The 20,431-nt window shown below is 43.9% G+C and overlaps 1 protein-coding gene and 1 long non-coding RNA gene across 3 annotated transcripts in view; one reads left to right on the top strand and one right to left on the bottom strand.

The window, feature by feature from the left end:
• Positions 1-5,018, bottom strand: part of iffo2b (intermediate filament family orphan 2b) — a 34,550-nt gene extending 29,532 nt beyond the window's left edge. For both annotated transcript variants that reach the window (XM_063032899.1, XM_063032900.1), the window contains exon 1: positions 3,993-5,018. In XM_063032899.1, the coding sequence (XP_062888969.1) occupies positions 3,993-4,825 (833 nt within the window). In that variant the 5' untranslated portion in view covers positions 4,826-5,018. The remainder of the gene's footprint in view (positions 1-3,992) is intronic.
• The window catches only part of LOC134337704 (uncharacterized), a 64,864-nt gene that overhangs the window by 20,908 nt on the left and 23,525 nt on the right, over positions 1-20,431 (top strand). The window lies entirely within an intron of this gene.

Genomic DNA, 20,431 nt, shown 5'->3' with positions numbered 1-20,431 from the left:
TGATATTGTTTATCATCAACAAGAAGAACAGCATGGTAGGATAGTGGTTCATTTCCCTTCCGTAAAGAGCTTGTAAGTTCTCCTCATGACCACGTGGATTTCCTCTGGATGCTCTGGTTTCCAGCCACACTCCAAAGATGTATGGGTGGCAAGTTGTGGGCATGCTATGTTGGCGCTCGCGGCATGGTGACACTTGTCGGCTGCCCACAGCGCACCCTCAGTGTTCTGGCTGATGCATTTCACCCTGTGTTTTGATGCACAAGTGACAAATCAAGCTAATCATTAAATATAGATAGAGGACTATTCAATGATCCACAGTAAGCTATTCATTAGGAAGGAATGTTCATAGCATGACAGAATTTCAAGTTCAGTTTGAGGGTGAGAAACGTGAGTTTGAATCTACCATCCTAAATTAGACCATAAGACATAGGAACAGAATTAGGCCATTTGGCCCATCAAGTCTGTTCCACCAGTTGATCATGGCTGATTTATATTCAGATGAGTAAATATCAAACAAAATCAGTTCGCTCCACACTCCCACCACCCTGTATGAAGAGATTCCCCTCATGTTCCCCTTAAACATTTCACTTTTGACCCTTAACCCACGACTTATAATTGTAGTCTCACCCAGCCTGCTTGCATGTATTCTATCTATACCCCTCATAATTTTGTATACTGTACCTCGATCAAATCTCCCCTCATTCTCCTACATTCTAGGGAATAAAGTCCAAACTTATTCAACTTTTCCCTAGAACTCAGGTTCTCAAATCCCAGTAACATCCTTGTAAAGTTTCTCTGCACTCTTTCAATCTTATTGACATCTTTCCTGTAGGTAGGTGACCAAAACAATACTCCAAATTAAGCCTCACCATCTTATATGACTTCAACATTACATCCCAACTCCTGAACTCAATACCTTGATTTATGAAGGTCACTCTGCCAAAAGATTTCTTTATGACCCTATCTACCTGTGACGCCACTTTCAAGGAATTATGGACTTGTATTCCCAGATCCCTCTGTTCTACCACACACCTCAGTGCCCTGCTGCTCACTGTGAAGACCTACCCTGGTTGGTTCTCACAAAGTGCAACACCTCACACTTCTCTGCATTAAATTCCATCTGCCATTTTTCTAGCAGGTCCACATCCCGCTGCAAGCTTAAGTCTTCCTCACTATCCAGTACGCCACAAATCCTGGTGTCATCTGCAAAACTGCTGATCTAGTTTACCATATTATAATCCAGATTCTTGATATAGATGACAAACAACGAAGGACCCAGCACTGATCCCTGCAGCACACCACTAGTCACAGGCCTCCACTCAGAGAGGTAACCATCTACAACTACTCTCTGGCTTCTTCTGTGAAGTCAATGTCAAATCCAATTTACTACCTCATCTTGAACGCCAAGTGACTGAACCTTCTTGACCAACCTCCCATGTGGGACCTTGTCAAAGGTCTTGCTAAAGTACATGTAGAAAATATCCACTGCCTTACCTTTATCAATTTTCCTGGTAACTTTCTTGAAAAACTTTATATGATTGGTTAGACATGACTCACCACACACAAAGCCATACTGACTATCCCTAAACAGTCCCCGTCTATCCAAAACTTGTATATCCAGTCCCTTAGAATGCCTTCCAATAGCTTTCCCACGACTGATGTCAGGCTCGCTAGCCTGTAATTTCCTGGCTTATTCTTAGAAACTTTCTTAAATGGAACATTGGCTATCTTGCAATCCTAATCCTCCAGCACCTCAGCCGTAGCTAAGGATGTTTTAAATATCTCTGCTACGGCCCCCGCAATTTCTGCATTTCCTTTCTACAGGGACCGAGGGAACATACTTGGAATGCTAGTGGGCAAGATGCTTCCAGTTGGTTGGAGGGAAAGTGTGAAGTTCTCCTGAGGCAAGGTTAACTTTAATTGTAAGGTTGTGCAGGAATATCAGCCCCTCAAGCCTGCTCTGCCATTCAGTATGATTATGTTTGATCTAATCTTGACCTTGACACTTTCCTGCTCCCTTCCTAAACTCCTTGAGGTGACCTGTATTATAAATGTCAGACAGTCTCTGCCTTGAATATATTAGGTGCCTCTCCCTGCACAGCTCCAAGCATAGAGAACGCCAGAGAGCAGACGACTCTCCACAAACCCATTTTAATTGGCTGGCTCTTATTCTGAACCTATGCCTCCTAATTCTTGACAGTTTTACCAAGGGAAACATCTCAGTATACATGTAGTCAACTCTTTTCAACATCTTGCTTGTTGCAATCTGATCACCTCTTCTCCTTCTATAGTAGAATAAGAACGTTGACTATACTCAATCTTTCTTCATTGGTCAGCCTCCTTAGCTTAGGAATCAACCTCGTGAACTTTCTCTGTCAAAACAAATGCACCCTTCTTGAGATATGCATGTTCCCCTGTTGCCCATCACTTAGCTTGCGGGATTATTTGCAGAGAAAAAATATCAAGTACCACCCCTTCTACCCTCACTTCCCTGCCCCATCAGTTTTGGCACTTATCTGTCACATATTACAAACCAACATAGCTCAAATTTCAGATTGGCATGCACTTTCTAATGTTGGTCATCCTGCTGTTTTGGATATTAAACAGCATCAGTGATGGAAGACAACTTGCACTGTTACTGGATTTCATTATGAAGACATCATTAAGCATTATATTAAAAGTTCAAGAACATTAAAAAATTTCACCAGAACCTTGTAATATTTTATGTAAAATGTGATGAACTTCCCTTGCACTCAGAAAATTCCCCATTATACGTTCTGATCACATGGTAAATCTACAAAAGATCCAATGACTCTACATATATTGGGAAAGTCCAGAACGAGGGGCCACAGTTTGAGGATAGAGGGGAAGCCTTTTAGGACCGAGATTAGGAAAAACTTCTTCACACAGAGAGTGGTGCATCTGTGGAATTCTCTGCCACAGGAAACAGTTGAGGCCAGTTCATTGGCTATATTTAAGAGGGAGTTAGATATGGCCCTTGTGGCTACGGGGGTCAGGGGGTATGGAGGGAAGGCTGGGGCGGGGTTCCGAGTTGGAGGATCAGCCATGATCATAATAAATGGCGGTGCAGGCTCGAAGGGCCGAATGGCCTACTCCTGCACCTATTTTCTATGTTTCTATAATCCCTGAATATTAAAAATACATTAACTATTTTTTAACAAGTTCACCTACAGCGCAAGAAAAAGACAATTTCTCTAGACTGGTCATGACTGATTCAAGCAAAGTGGATTAACCAACCTCTATGGGAGGTATTCACAGGAAAACAAGCAACTCCAAATTCTGATCTCTAATTACCCTGAGCTCCTGCACTATTTTCTGCTAAATACAAAATATTTCCATTTGAACTCCAATTAAACATTGCAAACTACTACAAACTAGTAACTTGACCAGTTAAAGGACACATTGGCTTTGAAAGATAAGGTTGCCAGAAAAATACATTCTGAATCTTGTGTTCAGGCTAATTTGACGTTTTCAAAATATTAAGAGCAGATGGGTTGGTGACTTCAAAGGAATGTCTAGACATCAAGAGCCTTTTGCAAGTGAAGTCAGAAACCATTATGTAAAAATTGGAAAGCTTTTCAGATTGTAGCTATTTATGTTAAATCAGTTGTTAAATTCAAATCTGACAATAGCGTATTAAGGGATAAGGGGGCAGAGGTTGCTATATGGAGCCTCTTTCCCCGTATCCCTTGTACGCTATATGGCATGATCTCATTCCCTTTCCCGTTTAAATAACACTTGATCATTCCATCAATCCTATTTTCTGCAGTTTCCTATGCGTCTTTTTAAAAATTAAAACATTTCATTAGCTTCTAAGCTATACGGCGTTGATATTGCTGGTTTACCAAGAGAAATTATAGTGTCCCAGCCCAGTATAAGCAGAGCACAGGAGGCAGATTATTCACCAGTCTCCCGGCTGCTCCCTATTACCCGACATTGCACCAAGCTCCGCATTGAAAGCGGTCACTCACTTTTTCTTGTACTCGTCCCGCTCCCTCTTCACTTTCGCCAGCACGTTGTACAGGGCCCGCAATTCGGGGGTGATGGTGTCGATCTGAACACCCACTCCGTCTGGGTGGGTCCAGGATACCCCAGGTCCCTGCACCGTCTCTAGGCCGCCTCCCACCTTCCTGATGTGCGTGAAGCTCCAAATGGTCCCAGGGAGACGGCTCGGGTAATGGTGATGAGGCAGAGAGAGGGCACCGGCTGTAAAACCCGAACCTGAGCTGGGGCTGTAACTGGAACTGGGGGTGCCGCTGGTACCGGTGTAGCTGGAGCTCGGACCGGGGGTGTAGCTGGAGCTCGGACCGGGGGTGTAGCTGGAGCCTGTGCCGGGGGTGTAGCTGGAGCCTGTGCCGGGGGTGTAGCCGGTGCTCGGGCCGGGGGTGTAGCCGGATCCCGGGCCGGGGGTGTAGCCGGATCCCGGGCCGGGGGTGTAGCCGGATCCCGGGCCGGGGGTGTAGCCGGAGCTCGGGCCGGGGGTGTAGCCGTAGGCACTGGCCGAGTAACTGTAACACGAGCCCAACGTGAAGCCGGTACCATAGTCCAGCCGAGTCTGTGTAGCCACAGTCCGGGTGCGGCCGAGCCGGGTCCTCCGCGGCTCCTGGGCGGCCTGCAGTTGCTTCTCCAGCAGCTTGTTGCGCCGCTCCAGCTCATGGACCTTGGCAAGGAAGCAGCGGAAGCGCAGGTTGAGCGTCTTGAGGTGGTTAATGTTGGAGCCCAGGTCATTCCGCAGAGCCAGGGTGACGGGGCTCGGCTCCACCAGGCCGCAACTCAGCAGCGGAGGCATCGCCGGCGGGTTCATGTTCACGCCGATGCTCGGGAGTCAGTGAAGCGACAACGGCAACCGGCCCATGAGCCCGGGTAGGCCGTCGTTGCGCGGAGGGGGCCCCGGCTCTCAGACAATCGCAGCTCTGAAGCTCAGCTACGCGCTCCTCCGTTCGTCGGGAGCAAAGTAACGGTGCGTCCGGCTTCGGGAAGACTACTCCGCACTGTCCGTGAGGCGGGGCAGGGGTGGGCGGCATCTTCCTGCCGCTCCTCCTCCCGCAGGCTAGCGCGCCTGCTGGCATCCTGTCAGGAACGCCGAGGCTCCAAACCCAGGTTTACATTTTAGTCTAAATTGTTATCAACACCAGAAAATCTGCAGATGCTGGAAATCCAAAGCAACACACACACACAGAACAACAAAATGCTGAAGGAACTCAGCAGGTTAGACAGCATCTGTGGGATAGAATGAACAGTTGACGTTTCGGGCTGAAGCCCTTCTTCAGGAGTCGGTGTTTGCGTTGTTTAATTGTATTTGTTTTTTACATTTTTCCTGTTAGTGGTCTCTGGGCAAGGGGGAGAGAGAAGGGAGTGAGTGAAAGAGGAGAGAGAGAAGGGGTGAAGATGGGAGGGAAGGGAGTGAGTGAATGAGGAGAGAGAGAGAGTAGGGGGTAAGTGGATAGCGGAGAGCGAAGGGGGTGAGTGTATGGGGAAGGGAGAGCGGGTGAATAGGGAAGGGAGGGGGCTGAATGGATAGGAAAAGGAGAATGGGGTGGTAAGTGGAAGTGGATAGAGAGAAGGGGGTGGGTTAATGCCAGAATGAGAGAAGGCGTGCATGGATGGGGGTAAGAGAAGAGCTGGGTGGGGGAGACGGGTGGGTCAAGGCAGAAATGGAGAGAGAAAATATGGGGGAAAATTGTGTGAGAAAGGCTGAGAAGGAGGGGAAGGTGAGAAAAGGGTTGCAAATGATGGGGGAGAGACAGAGGGCAGAGGGGGTAACTTTGGTGAGAAGCTCAGAGTGGAGGAAGAATGAGGAGAAGAGAGAACTCAAATGAATGGAAAAGCCTTCTTCTGACTCGTAGATCAACACTTAACTCCTTTCTTAACCATCTGCCACACCCCCGTTCCTTCCTCCTCTCACACATTCCTATTCACTATCATCTTCTACCCTCTTTCCTTTCCCAAACCACAGGGCTATCCACCTTGCCTCATCCTCCACCCTCTTTCATCCCATCCTTGACCTGTTTTTACTCTCACCCATCTCGCAGTCATCTCTCTCCGCCCTCACCATGTCCTTACCATTTATTCATTGTGATCTTCTCCCCCTTTCCCAACTTCACTCTGATCCTCTATACTTTTCCTAGTTTGTTGACCTTGTACCCACCTTTACCTTTATTAAGAAGGGTTATAGGTTATAGGGTGGAAAACTGGATTTAATAATAATAATAATAATAAGTACTTTATTGATCCTGAGTGGGAAATTCTTTTGTTACATCAGCAACATTTAAAAACACACTTTGCTGTGTGCAGATTTAATGAATAATACAGAATAATAATATACACAATAATTTAGAAATTTGCAATAATGTGCAATAATAATGTACAAAATAATAAAGTAGAGACTATTGTACTATGAGGTGTGTTCTCCTGGCACACAGAGTGAACAGGTGTATTTGCTTATTGCATTTGATAGGAAAGATTTTCTGTAACAATCCTTGTGACAGCAGAGCTGAGTGAGCCTGTTGGAAAGGGTGCTCCGCTGCTTATTCAGTATGTTATGGAGAGGATATGCCAGATTGTCCATAATGGACAACAGTTTGTTTAGTGACCTCTCCACCACTGATTCAAAAGGGTCTGGGTTGTAACCAAGGACGGATCCAGCCTGTATGATGAGTTTATTTAGTCTTTTTGCATCACCAGCACTGGTGCTGCTCCCCAACATAAAGCCACAAGGAAGACTGTACTCACTACAACAGACTGGTAAAAGATCTCCAACATCCTGCTGCACACATTGAAGGATCTCAGCTTCCTTAGAAAGAAGAGTCTGCTCATCCCCTTCTTGTAAACAGCCTTGGTTTTGGTTTTCCAGTCAAGTCTGTTGTCAAAATGAACACTCAAGTATTTGAACTCCTCCACCACTGCAACCTCTTCTCCCAGAATGGTTGAGGGTGTTAATGCTACTAAATGGTGTAATGAGGGCGAGGATAGGAATGTATATTGGAGATCAAGAAAAGGTAGAGATGTGTTGTTGGAGGGAGGGTTGTTACTGGATAATCTGTTATTGCAATGCTTGTTGAAGGATAAATATTATTCAGGCTAATAGGAACAACTGATGCACTCCTCTTTGAAGTCGTGGAATTATTTTCAACTATTTGTAAGGGCTGATGTGTCTAAAATATCTCCTCTTACAGACAACCCAAAACTCTCTTGGTACTGAACTGAAGAATCCACTGAGATTATGCATTCAAATCTCTGGCATTTCCTCAGCACTGCATTAACGTGACAGTTTAGATTATACCTTGACCCTGTGGAGTAACACCCTATGCCTTGATAATTCTGAGGTTATATTGCTTGTAATGCTGTGAACTGTGGGCATGTTAAAAAAAGACAAAAAGGATCCCAGAGTCTATCTAACTACTGGGGACCGTTCAATGAATATTGAGTTCATGAGATGGGCAGATCAATGGCAATTTGGGAAAATGGGAGTGTGAAGTGATATATTTTTATAACTGTTCATGCATTGGCAATTCAAGTGCTCATGGAGATGGCTTCTAAACAGTGTGAGAGTATCTGCTACACCAGCCGCTCAGCTACTGTGTACCAGATTACAAACAGCATCTGAGTGAAAAACTGTTTCCCTCAGATTCCCTCTAAATCTCCCATTCCTATCACCTCTGGTTTTACATATCTCTGCTATGGAGAAAGGTTGCCTACCAAGTAACAATGTCTATACCACTTATACCATCTCTATCAGATAACCCCTCAGCTTCTTCCATTCCATAGAAAACAAACCTAGCCTTTCCAGTGTCAAAACTGAAGCATTCCATCCCAGGCAATGAAACTCTTCTGCACCCACTTGAGTGTAGTCATGTATTTTCGATAGTGGTGAGGCTAATAAAGTCATATTGACTCTCTTTGATTACCCTCTACATTTCCCAATGCATGTATTTCTCCTGTCCCTCAGAAATTTTTTCAGTACTTCCTTACCACTGGCGTAAGACTACAGAGATACACGCACATGCATACTGAGATACTGTACAAGGATTACTGAAAGAAATAGCACAAGTGGATGAGGTATTTAAGAAGGCATACAGAATCCTTACCTTCATGAGCCAGGTTTTGGAATGTAGGAACAGGAAGTTATGATGCAACTATATGAAGGACAATGCAATGTTTTTACACTCCCAGAATATTGCAGGTGCAATGGAGACCCACCAGGATGTTCACTGGATTGGAGTATTTTAGCTGTGAGGAGAGAGTGGAAAAGTTGGCTTTGTTTTCTTGAATTGGAGAAGACTGAGGGGAGACCTTACAGACACAGACAAAATTCATGGGCATAGATAGGCTGGATAATCTGTCTGGATGATCTTGGCCAATCTGTCTGTAACCAGAGAGCATAGATTTAAGCATAGATTGGAGATTTGGAAATGACTTAACATCTAGAAGATGGTTGGAACCTGGACCACACATGCTGAGTGGGTACTCCCAACACATTTAAGATGTGTTGAGATGAGCACTTGATTTTCCAAGGCACAGAAGGCTATAGGGCAGGTAGACTGGGATTAATAAAGTAAGGTACTTATTGGCTGAGGTGAACTTGGTAGGCCAATGGTACTGTTTCTATACTGTACAATTTAATGATCCTATGAATTGCAGTGGACTGAAGAACGACACATGTTATATTTTCTGTACAGAGGCAGCCACAAGAAAAAAAAAGGGTCACATATATACAAAAGGTGTTGAAATAATTGGCGGTGACTGTTCATAAGTTGCACTGATAGTGGTTACATTACAGCACTAGACAGTAATCAATACAGGCTCATTTGAGTGAATCCCACCATGGCACGTTATAAATCTGAATTCAGTTAATTAAATAAACGTACATTCCAATAGATTTATTAATATTCAGTAGGGAACAAAACTTCTTTTCTTGACATAGCCTGATTTTGTGCGTGACTGTAGCTCCACAGCAATATGGTTGATCTCTGAACTGGCCTCAAAGCCCACTCAGTATTAAAATCGTGTATCTTTCAAGGATACATGTCTCTTAGATCTTTGCAATCCTTCATTTCTTACCTCACACTAATCCTTTAATTGATTCACCACTGGCTGCCACTGTACTGTCAAGGACCTTAAACCTTAACTTTGGAGTGTCCCCTGTAAACCTCTTCTAACCCTCCCATTTTCCAAGGCTCCTTAAAATCTGCTCTCCTGATATCCCTCCCTGTGCCTAGGTACTGTATCAATTTTTTATTTGACTGTAGTCCTGTTAAGGTCTGGCATGGATGTCACTTTATGTTAGAGGCATCATAACAATTCATGTTATGGTTGTAAAAATAGATGGGTTATTGCACTAGATAAGACGTCAGGTTAAAAACAGTTGCACATCAAGTTCAGTCGATCTTGTAACAACTTCTCCTCACTGACATTGGTGACAAGACAACAGTCATGGAACAGTCCCATCTCACAAAACTAGTCAAGAATGCTGTTGTCACTCAGAAACATATTGAAGACATAACATTCCTGTCTCCTCTGTCTCAATGGCAGGTACAAATCCACCAGGACTGAGGGGACAGCTGGAGGGATGGAGGGGACCAAGGTCAGTGGGATGGGGTGGGGTTGTTGATGTTATATTGCATGATGCCTCATGACAGGAAGAAAACATCCTGCATCATGAGCATGCACGGTATTCCGTCCCAGATTTGAAACACGGGAGAAATTTCCTGTGACAACTTTGTAACCAAAGCTGAATAAGGTAGGAAATGGACTGCTATGATTTATGGTAATGTGAGCTGACTTCCCAGCAAGACTAATCTACTGTGTGTTTGGGACACTTTCTATTCCCCTTTCATGAAACTGTGAGTTCCACTTCAACAGTGGTTAAATAGGTATTCTATGCATCTTTTTCCAACAACGTAGACTCATCAAATGACAGAGACTTAATGTTATCATTAGTTTTGGAGATCACATATTTGCAATTGAAATATCAAGAACACGAATCTGAATGGCAGTAGAGAGATTGTGTACCTGCTATACTACATTACTGTTTACAAGGTAGATTATCAGGAGCTAAATGGGTATTTGCAGAATTCTTATCATTTTCCCCCAAAAATTGAAAAGCCTTGACTTTTCCATTTTGTCTGCATGATTTGGGTTTCTTAGAAGTCCTTGAGTGGACATTGGTCTGGAATTTGCTGGCCGCTTGGCTCATGCATCCAAAGCAACCCTGGTCTCTGTCATGTTCTCTGAAGCATAGGCAAAAGATAAGTGCCAGCTTCATCCTCAATTGCACCAAAAACTGAGTTCTTCCAGCCTTCCCCAGTTTGTGTTCGCTGTTTGAAGTCACTGTTGTCTCTGCCCAGACCTCAGAACATCAGTTTGCAATTGTGGGTTAAAAGGTCTCCATCTTCTCTACTCACCCTTGTTTAAATAATTAGCAACATAGGACTGGAAAAGTGGTTAACAACTCAAAAATCCTCCATGAATCATTTAGCAAAAATTTAATTTGACTAGTTCATGCTCTGGAAATGTTTGGACAAGGGTAGACCAGTAGTTACTGCCTCTCCCTGTTTTGTAGGCCAGAGGAGTCAACCATGTAAGGTAAAGGCTGGGCCGGGTGTTGGTGTGGCTGATTCATTCTTTTATGCTGACATTTATTTTTTTTAAAGATGATTATCCTTTTATTATCAAATTCATAAAGTTTCTTCAGTGATTTTAAGCCATGACCTAAGGTCACCCACCACCTCAGTGTCACCATCTTACCCTCTTCGAGTTGGAAACACTCTAGATTCCTCTTGAACTTTGTTTTGACTTCTCCAACTTGAAATTGAACTAATGAAAAGTTTTGGGGGCAAGGTGGGTATTGTCTGTGGTTGAAATTTGGGATAGAACCCAGTTATACCAGGATTTCGTTCAGTCAAAGTACCCTATAATTCCAGTTATATCAGGATTTTGTTCAGTCTAATTATCCCATAATTCCAGTTATTCTAAGATTTTGTTCAGTCAAAGTACCCCATAATTCCAGTTATACCAGGATTTTGTTCAGTGTAATTATCCCATAATACCAGTTATACCAGGATTTTGTTCAGTGTAAGTATCCTGTAATTCCAGCTAGGGACAGAAACTGTTGAGTTTTCAGTCAATTCTTATCCATTTTAACTGACCCAGTGCAACTCCATCCCAAACCACACTATTTCAAATTCAAGTTTATTGCCGTTCAACCACACACATGTCTATAGCTAAACGAAGCAATGTTCTTCTGGAACCGAGCTGCAAAACACAGTTCATATATCACATACAGCACATAAAATAACATTAATATAATAATATTAACAATTAATATAAGGTATTCTGTAGATGTGCAGGTTGAGATAAAGTGCATATATGACATGTAGTTAAATATACACCAGTATAATGCTACTGGCGCTGTCAAAAACAATGTGTACTGGGTGGCAGCAGGGGTTCAGAAGTCTCACAGACTGGGGGAAGAAGCTGTTACCCAACCTGACAGTCCATGTTCTTATACTGCGGTACCCTCTGCCTGACGATAGGGGGTCGAAGAGATTGCGGGACGGATAGGAGGGGTCGTTGAGAATGCTGAGAGCTCTGTGAACACAGTGACCCTGGTGTATGTCCTGGATGTGGAGGGGGGCAGGGAGACCCCAGTGGTTCTCTCAGCAGCCTCACAATCCATCGCAGGGTCGTGCAGTCAGGAGCCTTGCAAATCCCACACCAGACCTACATCTGGTCAGGACACTTGTTGATGGTACTCCGAATGTTTGGTCCTGTTGATTTTGTCCATCTATATCAACCACGCTGCGGCATCCGTTGAATTCATGGTGATATAATTTTAGCCTTTCTTGTGTGTAGACCTTTTTACAGAAAGAGATTACATACTTAATAGTAGCTTATGAAATTTCATGTTCAGCAAGGGACTATATAGAACAAATGTGCGTGGCAAGCAATGAGTTATTAACTATGAGAACAATTTACTTTGCATTGGAGTTATTCATGTTGTAACATATCCTAGTGACAAGCAAGGATGCATCCACTACTGGTGTCAGTTGAAAATGAAAATTAGAAGCATCCTCTGCCCAGAGCATAAACATGAATGACTCTTATTGCCAATGTTATTGATGTCATGCAAGCAGGGTGTGTGTTTGGAGGGAGTTAACAGGAATTTTCTCCCTATGAAAACAAATTAGGTTGTTTAGCATCCACCTAGCCACAAAACTTGCAAACTAATCAGAGTTTAATAACATGTTTCTTAGGCTTCGTCAAGCACCTCCGCTCCATCTGCTACGACAGACAGGAGCCACTCACTTCAACTCTGCTTCCCACTCCCATTCAAATATGTCCGTACATGGCCTCCTCTACTGCCATGATGAGGCTAAACTCAGGTTGGAGGAGCAACACGTCATATACTGTCTAGGTAGTCTCCAGCCCCTTGGTATGAACATTGAATTCTCCAACCTAGTAATTCCCTCCCCCTCCCTTCCTCTATCCCTATGTCACTCTGCCCCCCTCCCCCAGCTGCCTAACACCTCCCTCATGGTTCTGCCTCCTTCTACTACCCATTGTGTTTTCCCCTATTCCTTCTTCACTTTTCCTGCCTATCACCTCCCTGCTTCCCCTCCCCCACCCCTTTATCTTTCCCCTTACTGGTTTTTCCCCTGGAACCTACCAGCCTTCTCCTTCCCACCCTCCCCCCCACCTTCTTTATACGGCCTCTGCCCCTTCCCCCTACAGTCCTGACGAAGGGTTCCGGCCCGAAACATCGACCGATCTTTTCCACGGATGCTGCCTGGCCTGCTGAGTTCCTCCAGCGAGTTGTGAATGTTTCTTAGGTGTTCCCTCAGAGTCGAGAAGGTTTACTTCTCACTGTTGTGGGTTCTGAGGCCAACGCTACTTCCACAGACTCTTCCTCACTGGCCGTTTTGGTGACGTTTGGTAGGGATGTTATGTGGCTCTTACTGTTCTTTTACCCCCCCGCCCCGGGTGGCACAAGCAGCAGTAAGGGAGAGAGAAGAAGGGACTGTGGGGTTCGGTGTGAGTGATGGGAGAAAAGGAAGGTGAGGTGAGGAGATACAATGTGGAGGAGGTGGTTGTTGCAAAAAAGAGGGGTTTTTGAGTGAGGGGAGGAGAGGAGTCGATAGGAAGAGAGAGGCTGGAGCAGAGAAGGGAAATGGCAGAGGGAGGAGAAAGTGTGGAATTAGAGTTGGGGAAGAGGCAGGAGGAGGAGAATGAGAAGGGGGAAGGAAGACAGGTTTTCTGTGGGGAGTGGCAAAAGAGGATGAGGAAAAGAGGGAGGGAGGAATCATGGCATGACAGCGGAGTGGAAAAGAATGGGAGAGCGAGGAGAATAAAGAGTAAGGATATGAGAGTAGGTAGGAGAAGAGTGATGTGGGCCAGTAATCCAGAAGGTAGTGAGGATAGGAGAATATGGAGGAGAGGAACAAGGATTTGTAGGAGAAGATGCAGGAAGAGAGTGTGGAAGGAGAAAAAAAGGAGTGAGGAGTAGGAGGAAAGGGAAATGGGGGAGAGGAGACGGTGAGGGGAGGAGAATAGGAAATGAGCTGAGAGAGTTTCAGGGAAAAGGGGAGAGGAGGAGGGAGAATGGGGCTCTGAGGGGGAGAGAGAAAGGTAGGGTCAAATGGGAAAAGGATATGGCAAGGAGAATGTGGTAAGAGATTTGTGGATTTGACTGTGAGTTAAAGTGAGACTGGCAGCATTTTGTGCCTGTGTCTGTGTTGGGGAAGCGTGTACGAGCTCGTGGCAGAGTTTGTCTGCATATCCAAAATCCTTGCAGCACAGATTGGTCTCCAATCATCTTGGACTGGCTTGGGCCAAGATCGTATGATAACTGCTGTGCAACACAGATAGTTCACATTGACGTCTCCAATGGGATCATGTCAGAATGTTGCAACACTGACATAGAGCTTTAGCATTGATTTGTCTCCCAGATGGGCAGGAGAAGCCCAGCTGAATGAAGAAGCTGGCAGATATACTTTCTGAAACGGCAGACTGGAAGAGCACACTGTCTTCATGTCTCATTCCACAACAGAGAATGAATATTTTTGTGCCTTGGTGACTTTTCCAGCAGGATAGACGAATGTCTCATCGCCCTTTGGCTTGCACCATTGTACCTTCGGTGCACTAGCCAGTCAGTGGTCAGCACTGAACTTCGAGGCAAATGGTCCCAAGTTCAAATCCGGCCAGCTCCTTGCACACTTTCCATCCTTGCTGGGTAAAACAGACAAATGCTAACGAAATGGCAAAAAATGCTGTCTGATGTGCCACAAGATGCAGAAAGGAATAACAATTACCATCAGCGCCTTACACTCAGTCGCATATATACTGTACCTGAGCCCAGGAAATATCAGAGGTCCTTGAATATCCCTGGCTTGAGTCCCAATGAGAAGTGGGCAGATCCTTCTTGGCAACTTTAGTGCTGGTTTTGGAAAGAACAAAATCCTCTCGAACGGTGTGATCAGCCAGGAGTGAGTAGTGAAAGCTAACTCCAACGGTGAAGTCCTCCTGGTGAAGTGTTTGGAATGCAAATATCATAACCAATGCCGACTTCTGTCAGGGAAACAAGTGCAAGGCTTCATGGCTCAATTGCATGTTGGAAAAGAAATTAAACTCACAATAAAGTGGAAATAATTCAGAAGATGTGTCACTCAGGTGGTTGATGGTTGGGCTGAATTGTTCTCCGATCTTGGCAAATTACTTGCAAGCGTTTCATCACCAAGTGAGAATGTTGTCTCCTCACATGGTGATGCAATATTTGCAAGTAGGTTACCAAGGTCAGAGAACAACTCAGCCCGACCATACAATAAATTAATCTTTTCAAACAACTAGAGGAAGACTATAGGAAACACTACAACAAATTTGTACTTGATACAGCAAAAAATCTGAAAAAAACTAATTTAAAATTGAATAACATTTAAAATCAAATCACAAAAATTTGATTTCTGATAAGCACTATTAACCTCTTTCCATCTTTAAAGTATCTGACTTTTTGTCTGATGATCATCAGAGGATAAGTTAAATTCTTTTGCAACTAGGTATGGGGGAAATTGAAATCTTTATCCTTGGTCCTCTGACTTCAAGCTCCATCCCTGACAAATTCTTTATTTGTTCATTTTTCAGCACATTTGCCTAGTGGAGATGACCATTGTTTGGCAGCCTTAGGGCACAAATGTTACCACTTTAGCACATGCCTGAATGTTGCCTAGATCTTAATGCAGTAATAGACTGATTCATTTGTTGAAGAAATATAAGTATTGAACATTGTGGAAACAGCAGCAAATAACCTCACTTCTGATCTTATGCTAGAGAAAAGGTTACTGATTGCCACTGCCCTGTGGATCTCCTGCAGTGATATCCAGAGTGTGATGGTTGACCTCTGCCAACTATAGTTACCTTTGTATAAAACGTGAATTCAACCGGTGGAGTGTTTTGCCTAATGGTCAGTGACTTAAATTTTACCAGGGGTAGTTGCTGCCACACTTGCTTAAATGCTGCTTTGAAGTTAAAGACTGTCATTCTCACTTTACCTCAGATCTTTGTCTTGTGAATGAGCCAATGAGCCAACAATTTGGCAAAACCCAGACTGGGTAACAATGACTAGATTATCGATAAGAAAGTGTTCCCGCTGATAATATAGTCTGTTGTTTTGAGAAATGATCTCATTGAAATGCAAGATTATTCTTACATCACTCAACAGGGAAGATGATAGGTGTGGTGCCTCCCCAGCAGAGGAATCTAGAACTAGAGATCACAATCTCAGAATAAAGGATAAAATGTTTACGAGAAAAATTAGAGTTCTTTTCACTCAACAGATTGTATATTTGGAATTCTTTGTCCTTAAGAGGACCGTGCTTGCTCAGTTATTAACAGCAATCAAAACAGAAGGTGATTCCTGGATATTGAAGGAGCCACAGGTAAGGGGATTGGATAGGGAAATGAGGACTGAGGTAGATTTTTCAAAGGAGTTGTCGGCTCAAGGACCCAAATGGCCTACTCTTTATATTTCCTACATTCTGGAGGGTTGTGGTCCAGGTGCAGAATGATGGGACTTGGTAGAATACTAATTCAGCATGGAATAGATGGGCCGAAGGCCCTGTTTCTATGCTGTAGCATTCAATCACTCATGTAACTGAGAGTAGAGTTATTGGGTGGTAATCAGTCAAACTAGATTTTTTTCTGCTTTTTATGAGCAGGTCATACTTGCTAATTTTCCATGCTGGAGTGTAGATGCCATAGTGCAACATTGGAACAGCTTAACTTGTTGAGGTGCGGCTAGTTTTGGACCACAGGGTCAACATGCAACAGCCAGGATGTTGTCTGGTCTCAAAGTTTTAGCAGCATTCAGTGCTGTCAGCTTCTTCTTGGCAGGCAGTGCAGTGGATCAAATTAGATCCCTCCAGAAGACGCAGATGATCCATCACCCCTCTGGCTGCCCTTTAGAATGCTCGCAGAATCACGGAGTTGGCACCTCCTCTCTAACTGTGTCTGATGCTCTCGGCACACCCAGTGAAATGTGTCATTTGTGTAACAGTGTGTTCAATATCTCGGTAATATTTGAGTAATATTATAAATATATTGTTTGATTAAACATTCTTTGTTTATTTACATAATTCTTTATGGGTAATATGTAAGAAGTACATGAACAGCAAACACCAATACACCACCATGTCATATGTGAGCACCTTAATAAGGCGATTAAATCCTTAGGCCTAAATGGGACAATTTAAAATTTACTATGCTGTGGATGTCTACATAATAGTTGTAATATATATATAGTATGCTAAAGAAAAACTGAGGAGGCAAAACGTATTGCAGCTCCTGTGCTTTGCTTTTGATTAATTTTTGGAGTTACAAAACATAACAGTGGCAACGAGGAAGTTTTAAAATGAACCTGAGACAACTACCTAATTGTTGAACCACAGCACATTTTTCTTCGGAGGGGGAGAAGGACAGTTGAGATTTTTCAAAAGCACAGCATGTTTTTTTCTTCAGAAGGGGAGAGAGAGACAGTTGAGTAAAAAAAAAGAAAGAAAACGAATGAAATTAACAAGCAACTAGTACACCCACAGGTTCATAAACAGTGAGTACCAGGTGATGATCATAATAAATATTTTAAAAAGCTGAAGTGGCTGGCTACATCAGAAAGATAAATGTGTTCAATTGCATAACAGATAACTGGATGAGATATACTGAACAAATTGAGCATTATTTTGAAGCAAATGAAATAGCCAATCAAAGCAAGTGCCAATGTTGCTGAGTGCAGTGGGTGGAAAAGCATACAGTTTGCTTAGAAGTTTAACTGCTTCAACCAAACCAGCCGAAATGAGCTTTTCTGATTGTGAACGTAATGCAGGAACATTTTAGAACTGAAACCATTGTTGACTGCGGAAGGCTTTAGGTTTCAGCAGATGTGGTTGAATGGAAGAAATTGTCAGTTCAATGGCGGGCTTAATGATGCTATCATTAAGTCAGGAATGAAAGTGAATGTGAACAAAGTTGTAATGTCCAAACAGAAACCTCCCTGACCAAACAAATTGTGTTACTGTTGTGGCAGGGGCCGGGTATAGCAGACCAACACAGTTTAATGGAGAAACTTGCAGAAAATACAACAAAGTAGGACAGATACAAAGGACACGTTGGACAGACAAAAATAAATGGACTGCACAGGGAAGAGATAAAGATAAAAAGTCAAGTTGCAGTTTCAAAAAGAGCAGTAATCTGCATGCTGTTGATGAAAAGTCTGATAATGATGAGACTGACACAGGACTGAGTAGCCTTGAGATTTACAATGTGAAAGCTAAAAGCAGACCTGGGAAAACAGCTGCAGTTTCCTCCCCATATCACAAAGACTACATTGAGGCCCGACATTGTGTTGTGGTCCGACTCATTGAAGCACATTGTTATGCTTGAGCTTACGGTGCCGTGGGAAGAACGCATGGAGGAGGCCTACGAGTGGAAAAGAGCCAAGTATGAAGATCTGAAGAACAACTGCCAAAGAAGAGGCTGTAGAGCAAAGTGCTGGCCCGTGGAGTTCGGGTGTCATGGCTTTGCAGGCCAGTCACTCTACAAAGTATACACTGCACTTGGAATCACCGGAGAGAGAAGAAGGAGAGCCATTTCTACCACCACAGATACAGCAGAGAAAGCGTCAAGATGGCTCTGGATAAAGAGGGCAGATCCGTGTGTTGCTGCTAGGGCACAGGCCGGGGTCTGATCATCCCCGGTCGGGTTGCCTGGGAGAGGGTGTATGACGTTGAAAGACCCAAAACACCTAACGACCCCAGGTAACATCACTGATGATGTGCCCTAGCTTAGCATCATGCAGATGTTTCTGTAAGAACTGAAAACTATCAAGAGACAAACAATATGGCTTACACCAGAAGTGAACAGCAAATTAATTAAAAGCCTGTCTGGTTCCTCATACCATCCATGATAAAGTAGTCAGTGAGCTAGATTGCATGAGGCTGAAGGGATTCTCTCCAAGATTGAGTGGAGCCCATGGCCAATGCTAATGGTCCTAGCAGCCAAGAAGGATGGGTCTATCAGGATCTGTGCTGATTTTAAGGTCACCATCAACCCAGTACTGAAAGTAGATCTATACCTTCTGTCTAGGATAGAGGATATCTTAGCAAACCTTTCTGGAGGAAAACACTTCAGCACAGTGGACTTAGCTGAGGCCTACCTACAGATGGAGATGGAAGAAGAGTCCAAAGTGTTTCTCACCATAAACACTAACAAAGGGCTTTATCACTGTAATAGGCTGATTTCTGGGGCAGAATCCTTACCTGAACTCTGATAGAAAACTACGGACCGGGTGCTGCAAGGCTGCCCAGGCATGCTTTTACCTGGATGACATTATTGTTGCCCATGAGGATGACAAAGAACATCTTTAAAATCTCAAGATGCTGTAATGTTAAAAAGATTAGAAGATTATGGGCTCAGAGCACGATGCAACAAGTGTGAATTCTTTAAACCAAACATCACTTACTGTGCTCACACTGTTGACGCACCCGGATTACACAAGTGTGCTGAGGAAATTCAAGCAGTGGTGGATGTCCCAAGGTCAAAGGACATGCCATTGTTGCAGTCTTTTCTAGGCTTTGTCAATTACTATAATGGGTTCTTGCTAAACCTAGCTACTGTGCTTCATCCTTTGAACTCCTTACTACAGATCAGGAAGAAATGGCAATGGACAAAGCAGTGAGGCGGCTTTCCAAAAGGTGACGTCAAACATTGTACTCACACATTATGACCCACATCATTTAGTGAAGCTTACCTGTGATGCCTCACCTTATGGCGTACAGTAAATGCAGTCATGTCACATGTTTTGAGTGAGGGAAGTGAACGCCCCATAGCCTTTGCATCACGTCTCCTTACAGTTACAGAGAAAATTTGCTTACAGATTGACAGAAAGGCCTTGAGTCTGGTTTGGGGGTAAAACATTTCAGCCAGTACATATATGGGAGAGAGTTTACCCTCATTACTGATCATCAACCACTAGTGGCCGTTTTCAATCCACAGAAGGGTGTTGCACTAACAGCAACAGCACAAATGCAGAGATGGGCTCTGTTTCTTGGAGGACACAATTACGAGATCGAATTCAAGAGGACAGCTAATCATGGAAATTCTCATTTACACTCGGAAAAGGAAATACCTGAAAAATTTGCCAACGAGGGCACTCCTCTTACATATTCTCCCTAATGCAAATTGAAGGTCCCCCTATTATGGGATAGACATGATCCAAAGGGAAACCAGAAAAGACTCCAAACTGTCTCAGGTCTACATGGCAACCCAAAATGGCTAGAACATGCAGCAGAAATTCCAGTTCCTCCACTTTTACCAGTACCAGGGTGAACTTGTGTTTGATGGGGGTTGCCTTATGTGGGGATTGAGAGTGGTACCGTCCATGCTGAGAGCTCAAATGTCGGAGGAGGTACATGCCGGTCGCCTTGGCGAGATCAAAGTGAGAAGTGTTGGCTCAAAGCTTTATCTGGTGGCCTGAGATAGATCATCAGGTTGAGCAGCTTGCCATGCACTGGTCAGGATGCTAACACACTCAGAAGTTCCCAAGAGCAATGTCTCTCCATCCCTGGGAATGGCCTGCAATGCCCTGGCAGAGGATTCATGTGGCTTTTGCTGGACCATTCATGGGCACAAATTTCTTAGTAGTGGTGGACACAGCTACAACGTGGCCAGAAGTTTCTCCAACAGCCTTGCACACTGTTGATGTGTAAGAAGCCCTTTCTCATGGACTGGTGTTCCAGAACACTTAGTCAGTGACAATGGACCACAGTTTAGTCATGGTCATACTTTATTCATCCCGGGGGAAATTGGTTTTCGTTACAGTTGCTCCATAAATAATAAATAGTAATAGAACCATAAATAGTTAAATAGT

This window comes from Mobula hypostoma, chromosome 25 (genome assembly GCF_963921235.1).
Source record: "Mobula hypostoma chromosome 25, sMobHyp1.1, whole genome shotgun sequence".
Taxonomy (NCBI): Eukaryota; Metazoa; Chordata; class Chondrichthyes; order Myliobatiformes; family Myliobatidae; genus Mobula; species Mobula hypostoma.
Note: the sequence above shows the minus strand (reverse complement) of the source record. Positions and strands in the feature narration are given on the sequence as shown.